The sequence below is a fragment of the Ovis canadensis genome, chromosome 26, assembly GCF_042477335.2.
Source record: "Ovis canadensis isolate MfBH-ARS-UI-01 breed Bighorn chromosome 26, ARS-UI_OviCan_v2, whole genome shotgun sequence".
NCBI classification, from domain to species: domain Eukaryota; kingdom Metazoa; phylum Chordata; class Mammalia; order Artiodactyla; family Bovidae; genus Ovis; species Ovis canadensis.
In genome coordinates this window covers 53,185,560-53,200,933 of record NC_091270.1, presented here as the reverse complement: position 1 = coordinate 53,200,933, position 15,374 = coordinate 53,185,560, and the positions used below count along the sequence as shown (strand labels likewise).

Sequence of the window (15,374 nt, the reverse complement as noted above, 5' to 3'; positions counted from 1 at the left end):
GTTAAAGAAGGAAGCATCATCCTGCAAATCCTCACAAGCCATGTTAGGATTTTATCCTCAGAGCAAGGGAAACAGGCAAAGGATTCTAAGCAGGAGAGGGAGGCTGAGCCATCTGCATAGTACAAGGATTGCAGCAGCTGCAGCGTGAAGAAAGGCCTGCACGGAGGAGGCAGGGAGGCCTGTGTTAACATAACAGGTTTATATGTTCACACAGTTCAATTCAGTTCAGTCGCTCAGTCGTGTCCAACTCTTTGCGACCCCACGGACTGCAGCACGCCAGGCTTCTCTGTCCATCACCAACTCCCAGAGCTTGTTCACACTCACGTCCATTGAGTCGGTGATGCTATCCAACCATCTCATCCTCTGTTGTCCCCATCTCCTCTGGCCTTCAATCTTTCTTAGCATCAGGGTCTTTCCCAGTGAGTCAGTTCTTCGCATCAGGTGGCCAAAGTATTGGAGCTTCAGCTTCAGCATCAATCCTGCCAATGAATATTCAGGACCGATTTCCTTTAGGATAGACTGGTTTGATCTCCTTGCAGTCCAAGGGACTCTCAAGAGTCTTCTCCAACACCACAGTTCAAAAGCATCAATTCTTCGGTGCTCAGCTTTCTTTATGGTTCAACTCTCACATCCATACATGACTACTGGGAAAACCATAGCCTTGACTGCATGTTAACACAGCTGAGGTCAAACCAGGTAACGACCATGGAAACAATGCAAATAATGTTCAGGGGACCATCTGCCTCCAATATGTTTTACTTACGGGGTCATATTCCTAGAAGTAAATTTGCTGGACCAAAGAGTATGAACGTTTTAAAGTTTCTGATAAATATCGCCAAGCTGCCCCTGACGAATGCTGCAGCAATCTACTGTCCCACAGCGGGGCAGTGTCCACGTCTCTGTGCCGTGCCATCTATCAAATCTTTAAACCAAGAGCTATGAACAAGTGCAGTCAGTAGCTTCTTCACATTTTCTGCAAAGTCTGGTGGGTGGAGATGGTTACACAGCGGGAACTAAGGAAATGACTTAAAAGATCTTGTAGTGAGTGGTTTTCACTCGGATGTCTATTTGGGAGAGGTGATGAAAGAGCGCCTGTCAGGCCCCCTGACATTAATCTTATGGGAGGCAGAGGCTCAATATGTTGTTAGTAAATGAATAAATGGACCCGATAAACATCACCTGTAGGAATGACACTGAATTGTACTCCACACCCTCAAGCGCCCATCGCCTTCTCAATGATAATGTGGTGGTGACAATGTATTGAATAGTTTAAAAAGAACTAAATACGCACTGTCATCCTACAGTTGCTGAATACATCTCTTTCTTGTAGGCTTACAATAAAAAAGAGCAGCGGGTGAGTGCACACCTCACTCATCTTCTGACCCCCAGTCTGACCCAGAAGACCTCTCACTGAACATGCTCGGAAGGTAAACAGTAACTACAGCGACTTCACTGGCAGTCCCGCGGTTAAGACTCCACGCTTCCAAAGCAGGGGGTGCAGGGGGTGCAGGGGGCGCAGGGGGCACTGGTCTGATCCCTAGTTGGGGAAAAAGGATCCCACCTGCCGCGTGGGCGTCCCCCTCCCCTCAAAAAACAAAACAACTAACTCCATCTCCAGGTTTGCGCCTAATCTGCTGGCTGTGTGACCTTGGATATGCCATTTTACCTCTTGTAATACCAGTTTTTCAACCTGGGAATTGGGAAAAATAGCTTCTGGAGGGATGCTTTAAGAATGAATGAGAAAACAAACGCACATCAGGTACCTGTAAAAGCCTTAAGCAATAGTTCCCAGACCTAGGTGTACACTGAATCAATTGGGAAGTTGGAGAGGACTGGGAGTCTATTTTTAACAAGCTCATCAAATAATCTTCTGTGCTAGAGCACCGGTTTGGCAGGTGGAGCCCTCTGATCCAAAGCGTTACCAAATGCAAAGGATGAAAGATCAGAAAACTGCCACTGGGCAATCAGAAGAAAAAAACTCAATAAAGCAGGCAATTCAGTAATGCAAGTAATTTACTTGTAAGACTTTATCTGTTTCTCTCCTGGGACTTAAAACTATTTTCATTTTAATTTTTTAAATGTGGCTTCCAAAAAATTATTTTCTGAGTTGGCTCTTGAGGTTTTTTAGCTGCTTGTGAAGGTGTCCATCTCTGCTTTGAGATAAAATAATGCAGGTCCCAGACAGACTCTCTCTGTGGAATTCTCTTCAGAGGTGATAAAAATGTTCTTGGAATTAGACAGCAGTGATGGTTGCACAATCTGTGATCACACCACAGAGCACTGAATTGTGCACTTCAAAAGAACTTTGTGGTATGGGTATTTTAATTAAAAAAAAAAAAAAATCTGTCACCTACCAGTTCTCGTAAACTCTTGAGTTAACATCTGCAGGGTGTTTCAGGATAGTAATAGACTAAAATTTAAAGGTAATTGCAGTCAACCACATTAGGGCATGAAACTCTGCCTCAAGGGTCATAACCTCTCTTTTAATTCCAAGAAGCTCTATTAACACCAACTGGAGCTCCAACTCACCACCCCCACAAAATCATGAGAAGGGGAAAGCTCGAGCTCACCTGGAATGACTGTCTCCACAGCAGTGATTCTCAACCGGGGGAGATCTTGCTCCCTATGAGAAACTTCTAGTTGTAACAACTGAGTGGGAGCTATTGGTATCCAGGAGGTACACACCAGGGATGCTACTATTAAACCTCTTACAGGAAGCACAGGGCAGTGCCCACAACGAATGTGATCCAGTCCCGACCGGCCACAATGCTAAGGCTAACAAACCCTGCTCTGGAGCAGTGGTTCTCAGCGTGGGGGCTCAGATCACTAACAGCACCACCTGGAAACCTGTTGGAAATGCAGAGCAGCAGATCCTAGCCCAGCCCTCCCGAATTACAGGCTCTGGAATCCAGACCAGGCAACCAGTAGTTCGACAAGCCCTGCAATTATGTTGATCCATACTAAATGCATATGAAACACTTCTCAGTGTCACCCTGAATATAATCTGAACACAGCTGAAGTTCCTCGTCCAAAGTTACCCACAGTTAGTATGCAATCAAGTCAGGATTTGAAGCCAGGTGGTCAAATTTCAGAACCTATACTCTAAACAGGTTAAACTGGCCCTCTACTTAGGAAAAAAGAAAATAAGACAGTTAAAGCTTTTAAAAACTATGTCTTTTTGTACATTTGACTCCTTTATTTCTCCAGGAGAGGACACCAATGGTAAGTAGAAACACACCCTTCCTAACTATAAGCACCAGTGCGCTGTTTCACAGGCCACTGCATACAAAAATTCACAAGGGTGTGTGGATGTCACTGTGTGGGGATGGTTCCTGCTCCACTTAGCTTCCTGCCATTAATTGGGGGCATTCCTGACTCTAGTTTCTCAGTCTCTTAACCCTAGGAAAGAGCAATAGTTTCCTGCACTGGTTGAGAAAGGAGGCCTGATAGGTGTACCAGGTAGGGCAGACTTTTTCTAACAGGTAAGAGTGCATTTTGACTCAGAGGGTGGGGAGACAGGGAGAGTGGAAATTTTCCAGCACGTCCTGCTGAACTTGCTTGGTGCATCCACTTTGATTTGGAATTTAAGCTTCAACTATTTTTCCTAGGTAGGATGATACTTTGTCTCTTAACAAACATTGCTCTTTCAATAAAAATGTGGAATGTATGGTTCTGGGACTAACCTCTCTGATACAATAGTGAATTTAGCCAGCATTTGGGGCAATCAGACGGCCCACAGAATTGACTTCTATACAGGTGGCTACAGTTATCATTTCAAGTGCCTTGATGCTATTCAGTTCAGTTCAGTCGCTCAGTCGTGTCTGACTCTTTGCAACCCCATGAATCCCAGCACGCCAGGCCTCCCCGTCCATCACCAACTCCCAAAGTTCACTCAAACTCACGTCCATCGAGTCAGTGATGCCATCCAGCCGTCTCATCCTCTGTCATATCCCTCCCAGCATCAGAGTCTTTTCCAATGAGTCAACTCTTCGCATGAGGTGGCCAAAGTACTGGAGTTTCAGCCTCAGCATCAATCCTTCCAATGAGCACCCAGGAGTGATCTCCTTCAAGATGGACTGGCTGGATCTCCTTGCAGTCCAAGGGACTCTCAAGAGTCTTCTCCAACACCACGGTTCAAAAGCATCAATTCTTCGGCACTCAGCTTTCTTCACAGTCCAACCCTCACATCCACACATGACCACAGGAAAAACCATAGCCTTGACTAGACGGACCTTTGTTGGCAAAGTAATGTCTCTGCTTTTGAATATGCTATCTAGGTTGGCCATAACTTTCCTTCCAAGGAGTAAGCATCTTTTAATTTCATGGCTGCAATCACCATCTGCAGTGATTTTGCAGCCCCCCAAAATAAAGTCTGACACTGTTTCCACTGTTTCCCCATCTATTTCCCATGAAGTGATGGGACCAGACGCCATGATCTTAGTTTTCTGCATTAGTTCAACTATTTCTGGTGGAAGAACTTCTAATATGTACTATATACCTCTAGTCTCAACCTAAATGCTGTGGAGTGAAAATAAGCTCTTATTTGATATTCGGGACCATAATTACAATCTTCAGTGACTGAATGTGGAGGCTGTAGCCATATATGAAGCTCAAGGACTGAATGACCTAGGCTGAACTTCCAGCTTCTCGGGGCTTCTGTGTCACTGACAACAACCACCCGTGTCTTGCTGAGCGGGGCAGTTACCTTTCCACCTGCTGTGCACGGAGCAATTGCACAACCAGGTTGGCTAGAACTTCGTGCAAAATAGAGCAGATTATCTCAAATGCGGGGGGCGGTCTTTTCCAGGGAATGTACAGTATACATTTTCTTTCCTCACTTTTCATTTCGGAATTGTCTTTGGCATTAATCCGGCCTTCAGACAGGAGGGGAGCTACTGGAGTAGATGCACATTTTCAGCTACTTCAGACATTTTCCACATTTGTAATAACAACTAGAAGAACAAACCCAGCGTTTAAAACTCAACTTTACTCAGAAAGGATTCAACCGTACAATGTTTACAAATGTTTCCAAGTCTTAGAATTGATTATCTTTGTTTGGACTCTGCCCTCCAGTTTTGTCATTGATAATCTCTTATCTTCCCTTTAGAGTCTTTCCTTGATGAGCCTTCCAGTGAAATTTCAAAAAGGCTGTTTTCTACAAAGCCGGATCCCTTGACCACTCTGTGGAGCTGATCACCTTGATGATCTGTTTTCTTAACAACTTACCAGATTTTAAACAGATGCTGCCATGATGTACCCCTTCAAACTTCTCTTTGTGGTTCTTCCTCTGTTACTTTTATCAGCACTTCTCACCCAAATCACTGCACTGATCACCGCCTTTTGGCAGATGCCCTTCAAACACACCTTTTCTCCCTGACTTGTCTTTCCAAACTTTAAACAATGTAGCCCTACTTCAGATTTAATACCTTTCTTCATCTTTGCCCTCTTGGCTTTTTTCTTTCTAGCACTGAGGGAGGTACAGGCCAAAAATGCTCATTTTCAGATCCTCTACCTTCTGTTTACAACCTCTGCCAAATCCAGTCCTTCCACAAAATCAAAGAATGTGGTGATTCTTTCCTTTATCTCTGTCCTCCCAGTCAAACTCTGGCTACATTATACACTTTATCAGCTTTGTCTTTGCCCTAAAATACTGCCGTGAAACCCATTTCCCCACGTGAAGTTGCACCTCACTCTAGCTGTAAGCTGTGTGTTAACTATACACTACTGCAAACAATCTGAAATTCCAAGAATGGCCTCATGCAAAAGTCACTGAACAGACTCCTCTATCGCGGTACATACTGTTTCAGAAAACACAACTTGATCTGTGACGAAAGACAAATTATGACAACCTCAGACGATTTTCACTACATTTGTTACAACCAGCCTAGGGCAGTGCCCCAGTAACCCTTCCGCTCAAAGGTCCCACGTAGGAGACTCAAGTCCACAATCCAAGCTCGTCACCCAAGGCACCGCTAAATATAATCCGTTTGGCATCTGTTTCTTACCTTCAGCATTAATACATATGCTGTAGTCACCTCCATAAATGTTAGTGCTTCTTGTAAAAGTGATACGAAAAGTGATAGTTAACGTTTTTTAGCAGTGAGTGAAATAAAATCTCCCCAAAAGAAGCATCCCGTGGCTCTGCAGATACACACACACACGCACAACCCAGGTACTGACACCACACTCAAGAGAAACACACAAGCTTGGGTGTTAATGTTCAGCTGTAGAAAAGGCTGCTACAGGCACGGTTTTTGGCGTGAGAACGAAACACCTTTACAGGCACATGTAAGATTTTCATCAACATTTAATAATTGAAAATTGAGAATGCCACAGCGTGGCGCTCACCCCCACCCCTCCGCAAATGTCGACTCCCACTACTGACGCCCGGATCCCCCAGCCTTGCGGATTTATTTCCATCCCAAGCACCTTCCCCGGCACCTCTCCCTTCCTCCCGGATGCCCGGAATGGGCCTCCGTGGAAGCCCCCCTGCCCGCCTCCCCGCGCGGCTCCCCCCGCCCCGCCCCGCCCGGGGCTGCGCCGTCCTGCCAGCGTGACAACAAAGGCGGGAGCTTCGGGCCGGGGTCCCGGGAGCGCCCCCACCCCCCGTCCCCGCGGCGGGCCCCGGCCTCCGCCCAGCACCGGGGGCCCCGCGCCCCGGATGTGACGGCAGCGCCGGCCGGGCGCGGGGTGGGGGGGTGGGGGACCCCGGGACGGCGGCCTGGCGGAGGTCGGGGCCCCCCATCCGGAGCGCGTCGCCCACCTACCCAAGTGAGGAGGCTCTCGCACAGCTCCGCCCGCTCCAGGGTCTCCACGTTGAACATCTTCCCGCCGCGGCTCCGGCCGCCCCGCCCCGCCTGAAGGCCCGCGGCGCGGCCCGGGCTGCGTCCTCCGCGCGGCCGCCGACTCCGCCCGGCGCTGGAGGCCGCCGCGGCTCCCGCAGCGTCACCGGCGCGCCGCCGCCGCCTCGCCCGGCCCCCGCCCCGCCCGCCGGCCCGCGCCGCGCACGGCCCAGCCCGCCGGCCGCCCCCGCGCACGGAAGCGCGCAGCGCGCGTGCGCCGCGCCCGCGCCCGGGCCCGCGGGAGGAGGAGGAGGCGGGGGCCGCGGCCAGTGGTGCCCGCGGGGGCGGCGGGAGGCCCCGGAAACACTCTGCGCCTCGGTCGCCCGGAGCTGCAAGGCGTCCCCGGCGCTGCAGAGGTACGCGCGGCTGAGCGCCGGCGGGGCCCCGGGCCCGGGCGGGACGGCGGGCGGCCCCGGGCGCCCGCGCCGGACGGCCGACGTGGCGAGCTCGGGGCGCGCGGACCTCGCGGCCCGGGGAGGCGGGGGACTTGGGGGGCGGCGAGGGGGGGCGGGGAGGGTGGTGCCGCCGGTCCCCCCCACCCCTCCCCGGAGCACCGCGGCCTGGCCCTCCTTGCCCAGTGGCCAGGGGACTGGCCTTCACCCCCACCCCCCCGCCCCGTTCCAGAGCATGCACCCTCTGCAGCGTTACCGATGAATCATTAGGCGAGGCGTGTGCAGAAAAGTGCACACACAGTGCGTGCCTGAAGACTAGTTAGTAATAAACAAGCAGGTGAAAAAACAGCATTGCCTCCCCCACCTCCTGTTCCCTTTCTGAGCACCTTCCCTCCTCCGTCCACTGACTTCTGTGATACTCACTTTCTTACATTTCTTTATAGCTTTCCCACCGGCGTCTGCATGCCTAGACCACGCCGTTTTTACTCTGCCTGCTTTTGAACTTCTGCGAAATTGTGTGTGTCATTTCGTGGCTTTCAATTCCTAGTAAGTTTGTGTAGATCCATAGATAGTTTTCACTGCTGTCTAGTACTCCACTGTATGAATATAACTGTCTGTCCATGCTACTGTCAATGGGCAAATTTTGCTTTTCTAGTTTGCGGCTAAGACCAATACTCTAACATTCTTATCTCTGTAGACTGGTGCCACGTGTAAGTTTTTTGGGGGAATAGATGCCTTTGACGGAGAAGGCAATGGCAACCGAGTCCAGTACTCTTGCCTGGAAAATCCTATGGACGGAGGAGCCTCTTAGGCTGCAGTCCATGGGGTCACAGAGTCCCGCACGACTGAGTGACTTCACTTTCACTTTCCTGCATTGGAGAAGGAAATGGCAACCCACTCCAGTATTCTTGCCTGGAGAATCCCAGGGACAGAGGAGCCTAGTGGGCTGCCGTCTACAGGGTCGCACAGAGTTGGACACGACTGAAGCGACTTAGCAGCAGTAGCAGCAGATGCCTTTGAATCCTAGAATTTTTGAGGTATAGGGTATGCATAACTTTACTGTATGATGCCAGACTTTTATTTGTGGTGCAGCAAAATTAGCTTCCCAGCACACACCTTTCTTTGGTTTGCAGTTCCTGGAGCCCCCTTTTCCCATTAAGACTAGGTTTTGGAGCCCCCTTTATCCATTAAGACTAGGTTTTGTCATAGAGCTTTCAGAACTGCCAAGACACCATTGAGTTTGTTTATTTGCTTGTTTTCCATACATGTAGATTTGGCTGCATCAGGTTTTCGCTGCAGCACAGGGAATCTTGTTGAGGCAAGCAAGATCTCTAGTTATGGCACCTGTGCTCAATAGTTTGTGTTAGTTGCCCTGTGGCCTGTAGGGTCTTAGTTCCCTGACCAGGGATTGAACCAGCGTCCCCTGTACTGCAAGGCAAATTCTTAATCAGTGGACCACCGGGAAAGTCCCAGCATTGAGGTTTTAGTGATGCTTTTCAGAGTACCAGTTATCAGATTTTTCATTTTGTGAATGTAGAAAATCTTACCGGAAGTCTTCTCAGCGGCCTTTTAAATATTCTCCCCTACAGCATTTTATTTTAAAGGCAGAGAAACCTTTAGAAGTATAAAATGTACCTCATCTGCCCTTGTTTCCTCTGTTGGTGCCTCTGGACCTTTGTGGAACCAGAGTTTCTACATTCTGAGCTAGGTTATTTCTGTAGGCTCCCTGGCGCTTGTAAGTGACCGTTTGCCTTGTTAGGCAAGTGAAGTCAGTAAGTCGGTCTGCCCTCCCATGCAGCCGATTCTTGGAATGTGGATCCTTTCTGGAAGGCCTGTCCCATGTGAGCATCTTTGCTCCACCTGCTCCCTTTCTCAGGCCTTTGACCTCGGCCTCCCAGGTCTCAGGTTTGAGGGCTCACCCACAATACGCTTGTGTGTGATGTGTTCTTGAGCTTTCCATTCGGTAGCTGCAGTTCCCCTCCATGAAGGAAATCGTATTAAAAACTTCTTGCATGTGAGTAGTTGTCTGCAAAAGCCGTGTTTCTACATGAATTTGGGTAAAAAGACATTGAGTTTTCTCCTTTGAAGTTATGGAATTTCCTACACTTCCTCTGTTTGTGCTGGTTTTTTTCCTGAAAGCTTTGGAAAAGACCAAAGGGAAGCGAGTGGGACTTGTCTTAGCTCTCTCCTTTCTCTGGTTACTTGGAAGTTAGTTCTCATCTGCAGCTGTTTTATCAGCTTCACGTAAACACGGTGGTGTCTTTCGTGGCAATGTGCCAAGTTTATCCAGTCCTCCCAAGAAATACATACTTAGAGCTCTGATTAAAGAGGGCTTGGATGCTACTTAATGCAGTTGTGGGGAAGGCGTGGCTAAGTTTTATCATGGTTTCCTGGACTCCTTGAAGATGGTTAATAATAGTAATCAAAGTATCATAGCTTCCATTTATTGAGAGCCTGCCAACATGCCACATGATTTTCCTTTATTATCTCATCAACTCCACAAAACAAGGGTTGTTTTTTTTTTTTTTTTTGCCAAAAAAGTTCAACATAGTTAATTTTATGTATTTTATTTACGAGGAAGCTGAGACCCAGATTTTGTACGAGTACGCAGTTGTCTGACTGCAAAACTCGTTCTTCTTCAATATATTAAGCTACTCGATGAGACTTGGCCAGCTAAGCAGTAATGAAGGCCAGTGCGGAAATCAGTTCCTCTTCTATCAGTTATCAACACCATTCCCAAGATCGATGTGTTTTGTTTCTGTAAATCTCAAATAGTTAAAGACAGGGTACTAATTGCTTATTTTCATTTAACAGGCTCCTGTGAAATAGATGAGATACTATGTTTTATAAATTTCATACCCTTTCCTTGGGGTTTCAAGCAAGTGGTGCGTTCAGTGCATTTAGTGTGAGGCCCTGCAGTGCCTGTCACTGAGGTCTTCAGAAGGTGCCCACCTCCTGGAAACCAGCAGTCTCTAAGGTGCTTGGTAGGAATAGTAGCCGTCTTAAATCTTTGAGCACTTAAGCCTAATTTTCATCCCTGAAGGGAGGAAGCAGGCACTGGCCTTTGTGTTTATTATTAAAGTAATACATCCTGGAAAAGAATTCAGACTGTAGAATTTTATCCTGGGAAAGATATGAATCTGGCTCTCCCAGGCCAGCTGCCCACTTCTAAGTGCTTTAACCTTTGCTATTTACCTTTCCTGCCTCTTATTGATTTTTTTTTAATCCCAAAAAACTCTGAATCAGAGAAGTGTGGTGGTAAAAGGAAATTAAGAAATCCTCAAATCCCAGCCTTTTCCTTTTGCAGAGAATGGGCGGTCCTGAGAGATTTAAGTGACAGCAGAATCGGAGCCGAACTCTGGGCCTCCAGGCCCCCCCACAGTGCCTGGGCTTGAGCTGAGAACCCGCGCCCTTGGTCACAATCAGCAGCACCGTTTTGTCTCAGGCCAGTAGAACCTGGAGGACTGGAGTTCAGGTTGACATTGGAACTCATTTTCAAGTCATCTCTTCAAGTAGATGATTTCTTTTTATTGTTTATCCCCTGTAGTCTTAGATGGGCCTCTTTCCAAACTGAAGTGGTGGTATCAATACCTCATTTCTGAGCCATTAACTCCTACAGGTCCTTTTTTGACTTTGATGATAAGAGAGACTGCTGGCGGAAGTTAACTATTGAAACCCCCAACAAGCCAATCAGACACTGTTAGCAGTTGTCCGTGCGAGGGCTGGGGTTTCCACATGACAGGGAAAGGCAGCCGAAAGGACCACAGGTTCCTCTGTGAAACTTCCCAGCTGTCTCTGCCCTTCCCACCATCTCTCAGCCCAGGCACCTTCTTCACTAACACTAGAATTTGTGGAAATAAAAAGTGACTCTTCGTTTCAACAACACTGGACACTTTTGCTATAAGATGGTGCAAATAACTTTACAGGATCCTGCAACACGCAAAGTATCCTGGATCTCTGAGCTCTCGGAAATGTGAAGAAAGCAGTATCTTAAGAGTGTCGTTGGTAGAAGGCATGTATTTATTCAGTAGAGTATGTGCATATATATACATTTTTTATTGAACTGTAGTTGATTTGCAGTGTTTCGTTAGTTTCAGGGGTACAGCAGAGTGATTCAGTTATAGGGAAGAGTGGGATGAGTTGGGAGATTGGGCTTGACATAACATACACTGCCATGTGTAAAACAGCTAGTGGCAAACCTGCTGTATAGCATAGCTGATCCCAGGGCTTTGTGATGACCTAGCGGAGGGGGATGGGGGTGGGGGGAGGGAGGCTCAAGAGGGAAAGAGGGAGGGGGTATATGTATACTTATAGCTGAGTCACATCATTGTACAGCAGAAACTGACACAGCATTATAAAGCAGCATACTCCAATAAAAAAGGAATATATAGTGTGTGTGTGTACATATATACACACAAATATATATGTATAGTTTATACAGTAGAATCTAGTCACATTATCACTTATTACACCTGGAAGAACACGGAAACAAATGCAACCCGTATACTTTTTTTAAGGACAAAGTAATAAACTCTCAACATGTACAGCATATGAGGGAATCCTCGCAACCTGATTGAGTAATTAGAGGCTGGGAATCTTGACGTGGGATAACATTTGCTTATCTCTGAGCAGATGTGAGTCATCCTCACTGCCCTTAGGACTTCTGACACGGCCCAGCATCTCAATTTAAACAGAGGCAACCTGACCATAATAAAAATCTAAATTGTCCGCGTAATTTTCCCGAGATTGTTGGAGGCTGTTTTCTTCAGTTGGCTGTTTATCTGAGTGTTCTTTTGAATAAAATCCTGAGGGGAAAACTCCTTCTCTGAATTCGTGGTGTGTGCTTTCATTAAGGATACTCAAAACCTGTCATTAGAAAGTTCCTGATGCATCAGGCCATTACTATGTGTAAAGCCGATGAAAGCCGTCTTTGATCTGTTTGTTTGCTTAAGTTTCTTCCATGAGAGGTCATTCATTTTCTTACTAGTTTTTCAGGTCCTTTTCTAAAGTGTTAAGAGTTTCACACTCAAAGTTTCCTTTTAACAGAAACTCACCTGATTAACGATGACATTGAATAAAAGCTATTTTCAGGGCAGTACATTATACAAATAGAGGATTTTATTTATAAATAGTTGTATATATGTCATTGAATATTTATTGCCTTTATTTCCCTTTAGGTGTCTTATAAGATTTTAAGTAACTTCAGTGTTTGTCATCTGAAAGAAATAGGAATTACCTGTGATATTTGAACTCTGATGTGGTCTGGCTAATTTCCCTCATACTTACAGAAATCAGGTACTATTTTCCTCCAGTTGAGTGATAACTTTCTCAACTGGGAAGGACCCTTTCATATGTTCCCTTGTCTCCTCATAAGGAAATTCAACCTGAGAGTCATTCTGACTTCCAAGCAGTTCACAGAATTCTGAACCATAAGCTAAGCTTAGTCCCAGGTGAGACCGATAGTTTTCCAAGCACCAGAATTTGTGTTAATTCAAGCAGTCTCAGGATAGCTATAAAAGGTCATATGTTCTATGGTCTTTTCAACTTTTCAAATTACTAACACCGTAAGTAAGGTAAGTCGCTCCTGTTTATTAGGTCCTGCTGTGTACAGGACAGCGTGCCAGGTAATGCAGGAGTGTTTGCGGAAGCAGGCTGTCTTTCCTCCCCCGTCCGTGCGTGGCACATTCCATGATGCACGTTCAGTGCCGTGAGGGACAGGATGGGGTGTGATCTATGGGGAATGCATGTGGTGTGCAGGAGTAAGCAAAGAGCCTCTAGGCATGAGGAATGTCTTTTATCCCTTAACAGTTTTATTTTTTATTTTTGTCTGTGCTGGGCCTTCATTGCTGTGTGCAGGCTTTCTCTGGTTGCAGCAAGTAGGGGCTACTCTCGCGTTGCAGAGCACAGGCCCTAGGCTCGCGGGCTCGGTAGTTGTGGCTCAGCGGACTTAGTTGCCCTGAGGCGGGTGGGATCTTCCCAGATCAAAGATCAGACCCCTGTCCCCTGCATTGGCAGGCGGATTTTTAACCAGTAGACCAGCAGGGAAGTCCTATTCTTTAATAATTTAAAAAAAAAAAACCTCATTGCTGGAGTTATCCTCTAATGCAACCTACTGCAAGTGGGCACTAAAAATATATCAGGTCAGCTACATTTGTGTTGTTTTTAATGGATATATTTCATTTTCACTGTATTGTTTGTAATCTTCGTCTTGTTTCTTTTCCTTTTAGACCTGGAATGGCCAGATATCAAGGTGAAGTTCAAAGTTTGAAACTGGATGATGATTCAGTCATAGAAGGAGTAAGTGACCAAGTACTTGCGGCGGTTGTGGTCAGTTTCGCTTTGGTTGCTACCCTGGTATATGCACTTTTCAGGTGAGACTAAAGGACAAAAGAATTGAAATAATGCATATTTCCAAGGGCAACTGACTCGCTGACTGTGCCTAGTAATGTTTAATACTTACTGTGAAAAGGAAGTACTAGACTTCAGTGACTGTGAATATGTATTAAGGTATTTTATTTTCCTGCCATCAACATTTTCCAGTCAAAAAAAAAACATTTAAATTTGTCATCCATATTTTGAATGAAATGTTAATATTTTCTGTTGGACTGTCACAGTTTTAACTTGTAAATTTCATAATTGAATTCATCAACTTGCAGCTGATAATAATAGGCGCAAATATATTTTCATGTTTAAATGAAAAAACCTGGGGCCAAAAAATACCTTGGGCAATGTAGAGGGACTTAAAATTAGAATTAAAGTTACTGTTGTAGAATCAGGAATAATACTTAAAGATCTCAGATGTCTATATGCCAGTACAGAGACAAGGTAATAAACGAGAAATGTAAATACTGACAAATAGAGGTTAATTTCATATGTATCACTGAAAACAGAAATGAGCAAAAAAATATAAAATAGAAAAGAGATTAATTCCAAAAACTACAGATCTTTTCGTTTCTTATAAAAATTAAGAAAGGATTATTGAACAGGGTGTGAACATTCTCTTCTACTTCCGCATGGTTAGTTTCTGAGTTAGGGTGACATTATGTTGGTTTCAGTAGAACACTTTCACGGTACTTGGCGACACACTTGTGGGCATAGTGGGGAAAAAATGACCCAGATGATAGCGGATTTACTGTCTGCTGAGTTTATAACTGATTGACAGGTCATTCCCAGGAGTACTGACTAATGTTTTAATATAAACCAAAAAAGGACACTGAATTTCGGTAGGGCTCTGACCTTTGAGCTTGTTCTACTCATCTCCATTAGCAAGTGGGTTGAAGAAGAAAACAGAAGCGCATTTATTAGATCGTTCATTGAGAAGGGTAGCTGATACACTGATAAAACAGAATCAAGATTCAAAAATGGGTCATCCTATACCTCTGTGGTAGGCTGGTTTTTGACAGTGGCACCAACACCTTTCAGTAGGGAAAGAGTTCAACAAATGATGTTGGGACAAGGTTCAGTTCAGTTCAGTCGCTCAGTCGTGTCTGACGACCCTTTGCCACCCCATGAATTGCAGCACGCCAGGCCTCCCTGTCCATTACCAACTCCCGGAGTTCACTCAGACTCACGTCCATCAAGTCAGTGATGCCATCCAGCCATCTCATCCTCTGTCATATCCCTCCCAGCATCAGAGTCTTTTCCAATGAGTCAACTCTTCGCATGAGGTGGCCAAAGTACTGGAGCTTCAGCTTTAGTATCATTCCTTCCAAAGAAATCCCAGGACTGATCTCCTTTAGAATGGACTGGTTGGATCTCCTTGCAGTCCAAGGGACTCTCAAGTCTTCTCTAACACCACAGTTCAAAAGCATCAATTCTTTGGCGCTCAGCTTTCTTCACAGTCCAACTCTCACATCCATACATGACCACAGGAAAAACCATAGCCTTGACTAGACGGACCTTTGTTGGCAAGGTTACCTACATGCAAAAGAATAAAGTTGACTATCATATACACAAATTAACTCAAGATGAATCAAAGATTTAAATGTAAGAGCTAAAACTATAAAACTCTAGGAGTAAATCATGGAGATTCTTAGATATGATGCCACAGGCATGATCAACAAAAGAAAATAGATAAATTGGAATTCATCAAAAGTAACAACTTTTTTTTTTGCTTCAAAGACCGTCATCAAGACAATGA

At 45.9% G+C, this 15,374-nt stretch overlaps 2 protein-coding genes across 4 annotated transcripts in view; one reads left to right on the top strand and one right to left on the bottom strand.

The window, feature by feature from the left end:
* HOOK3 (hook microtubule tethering protein 3) overlaps window positions 1–7,156 on the bottom strand; it is an 84,897-nt gene extending 77,741 nt beyond the window's left edge. Inside the window, exon 1 of one of the 2 annotated variants that reach the window (XM_069572721.1) lies at window positions 6,768–7,156. In XM_069572721.1, the coding sequence (XP_069428822.1) occupies window positions 6,768–6,824 (57 nt within the window). In that variant the 5' untranslated portion in view covers window positions 6,825–7,156. The remainder of the gene's footprint in view (window positions 1–6,767) is intronic. The other variant, XM_070289506.1, reaches the window with a different exon arrangement.
* RNF170 (ring finger protein 170) overlaps window positions 6,694–15,374 on the top strand; it is a 34,786-nt gene continuing 26,105 nt past the window's right edge. Inside the window, exons 1-3 of one of the 2 annotated variants that reach the window (XM_069572725.1) lie at window positions 7,026–7,198; window positions 7,678–7,780; window positions 13,462–13,605. In XM_069572725.1, coding sequence (XP_069428826.1) covers window positions 13,469–13,605 — 137 coding nt within the window. In that variant the 5' untranslated portion in view covers window positions 7,026–7,198; window positions 7,678–7,780; window positions 13,462–13,468. Of the gene's footprint in view, window positions 7,199–7,677; window positions 7,781–13,461; window positions 13,606–15,374 lie in introns of both variants that reach the window. The other variant, XM_069572724.1, reaches the window with a different exon arrangement.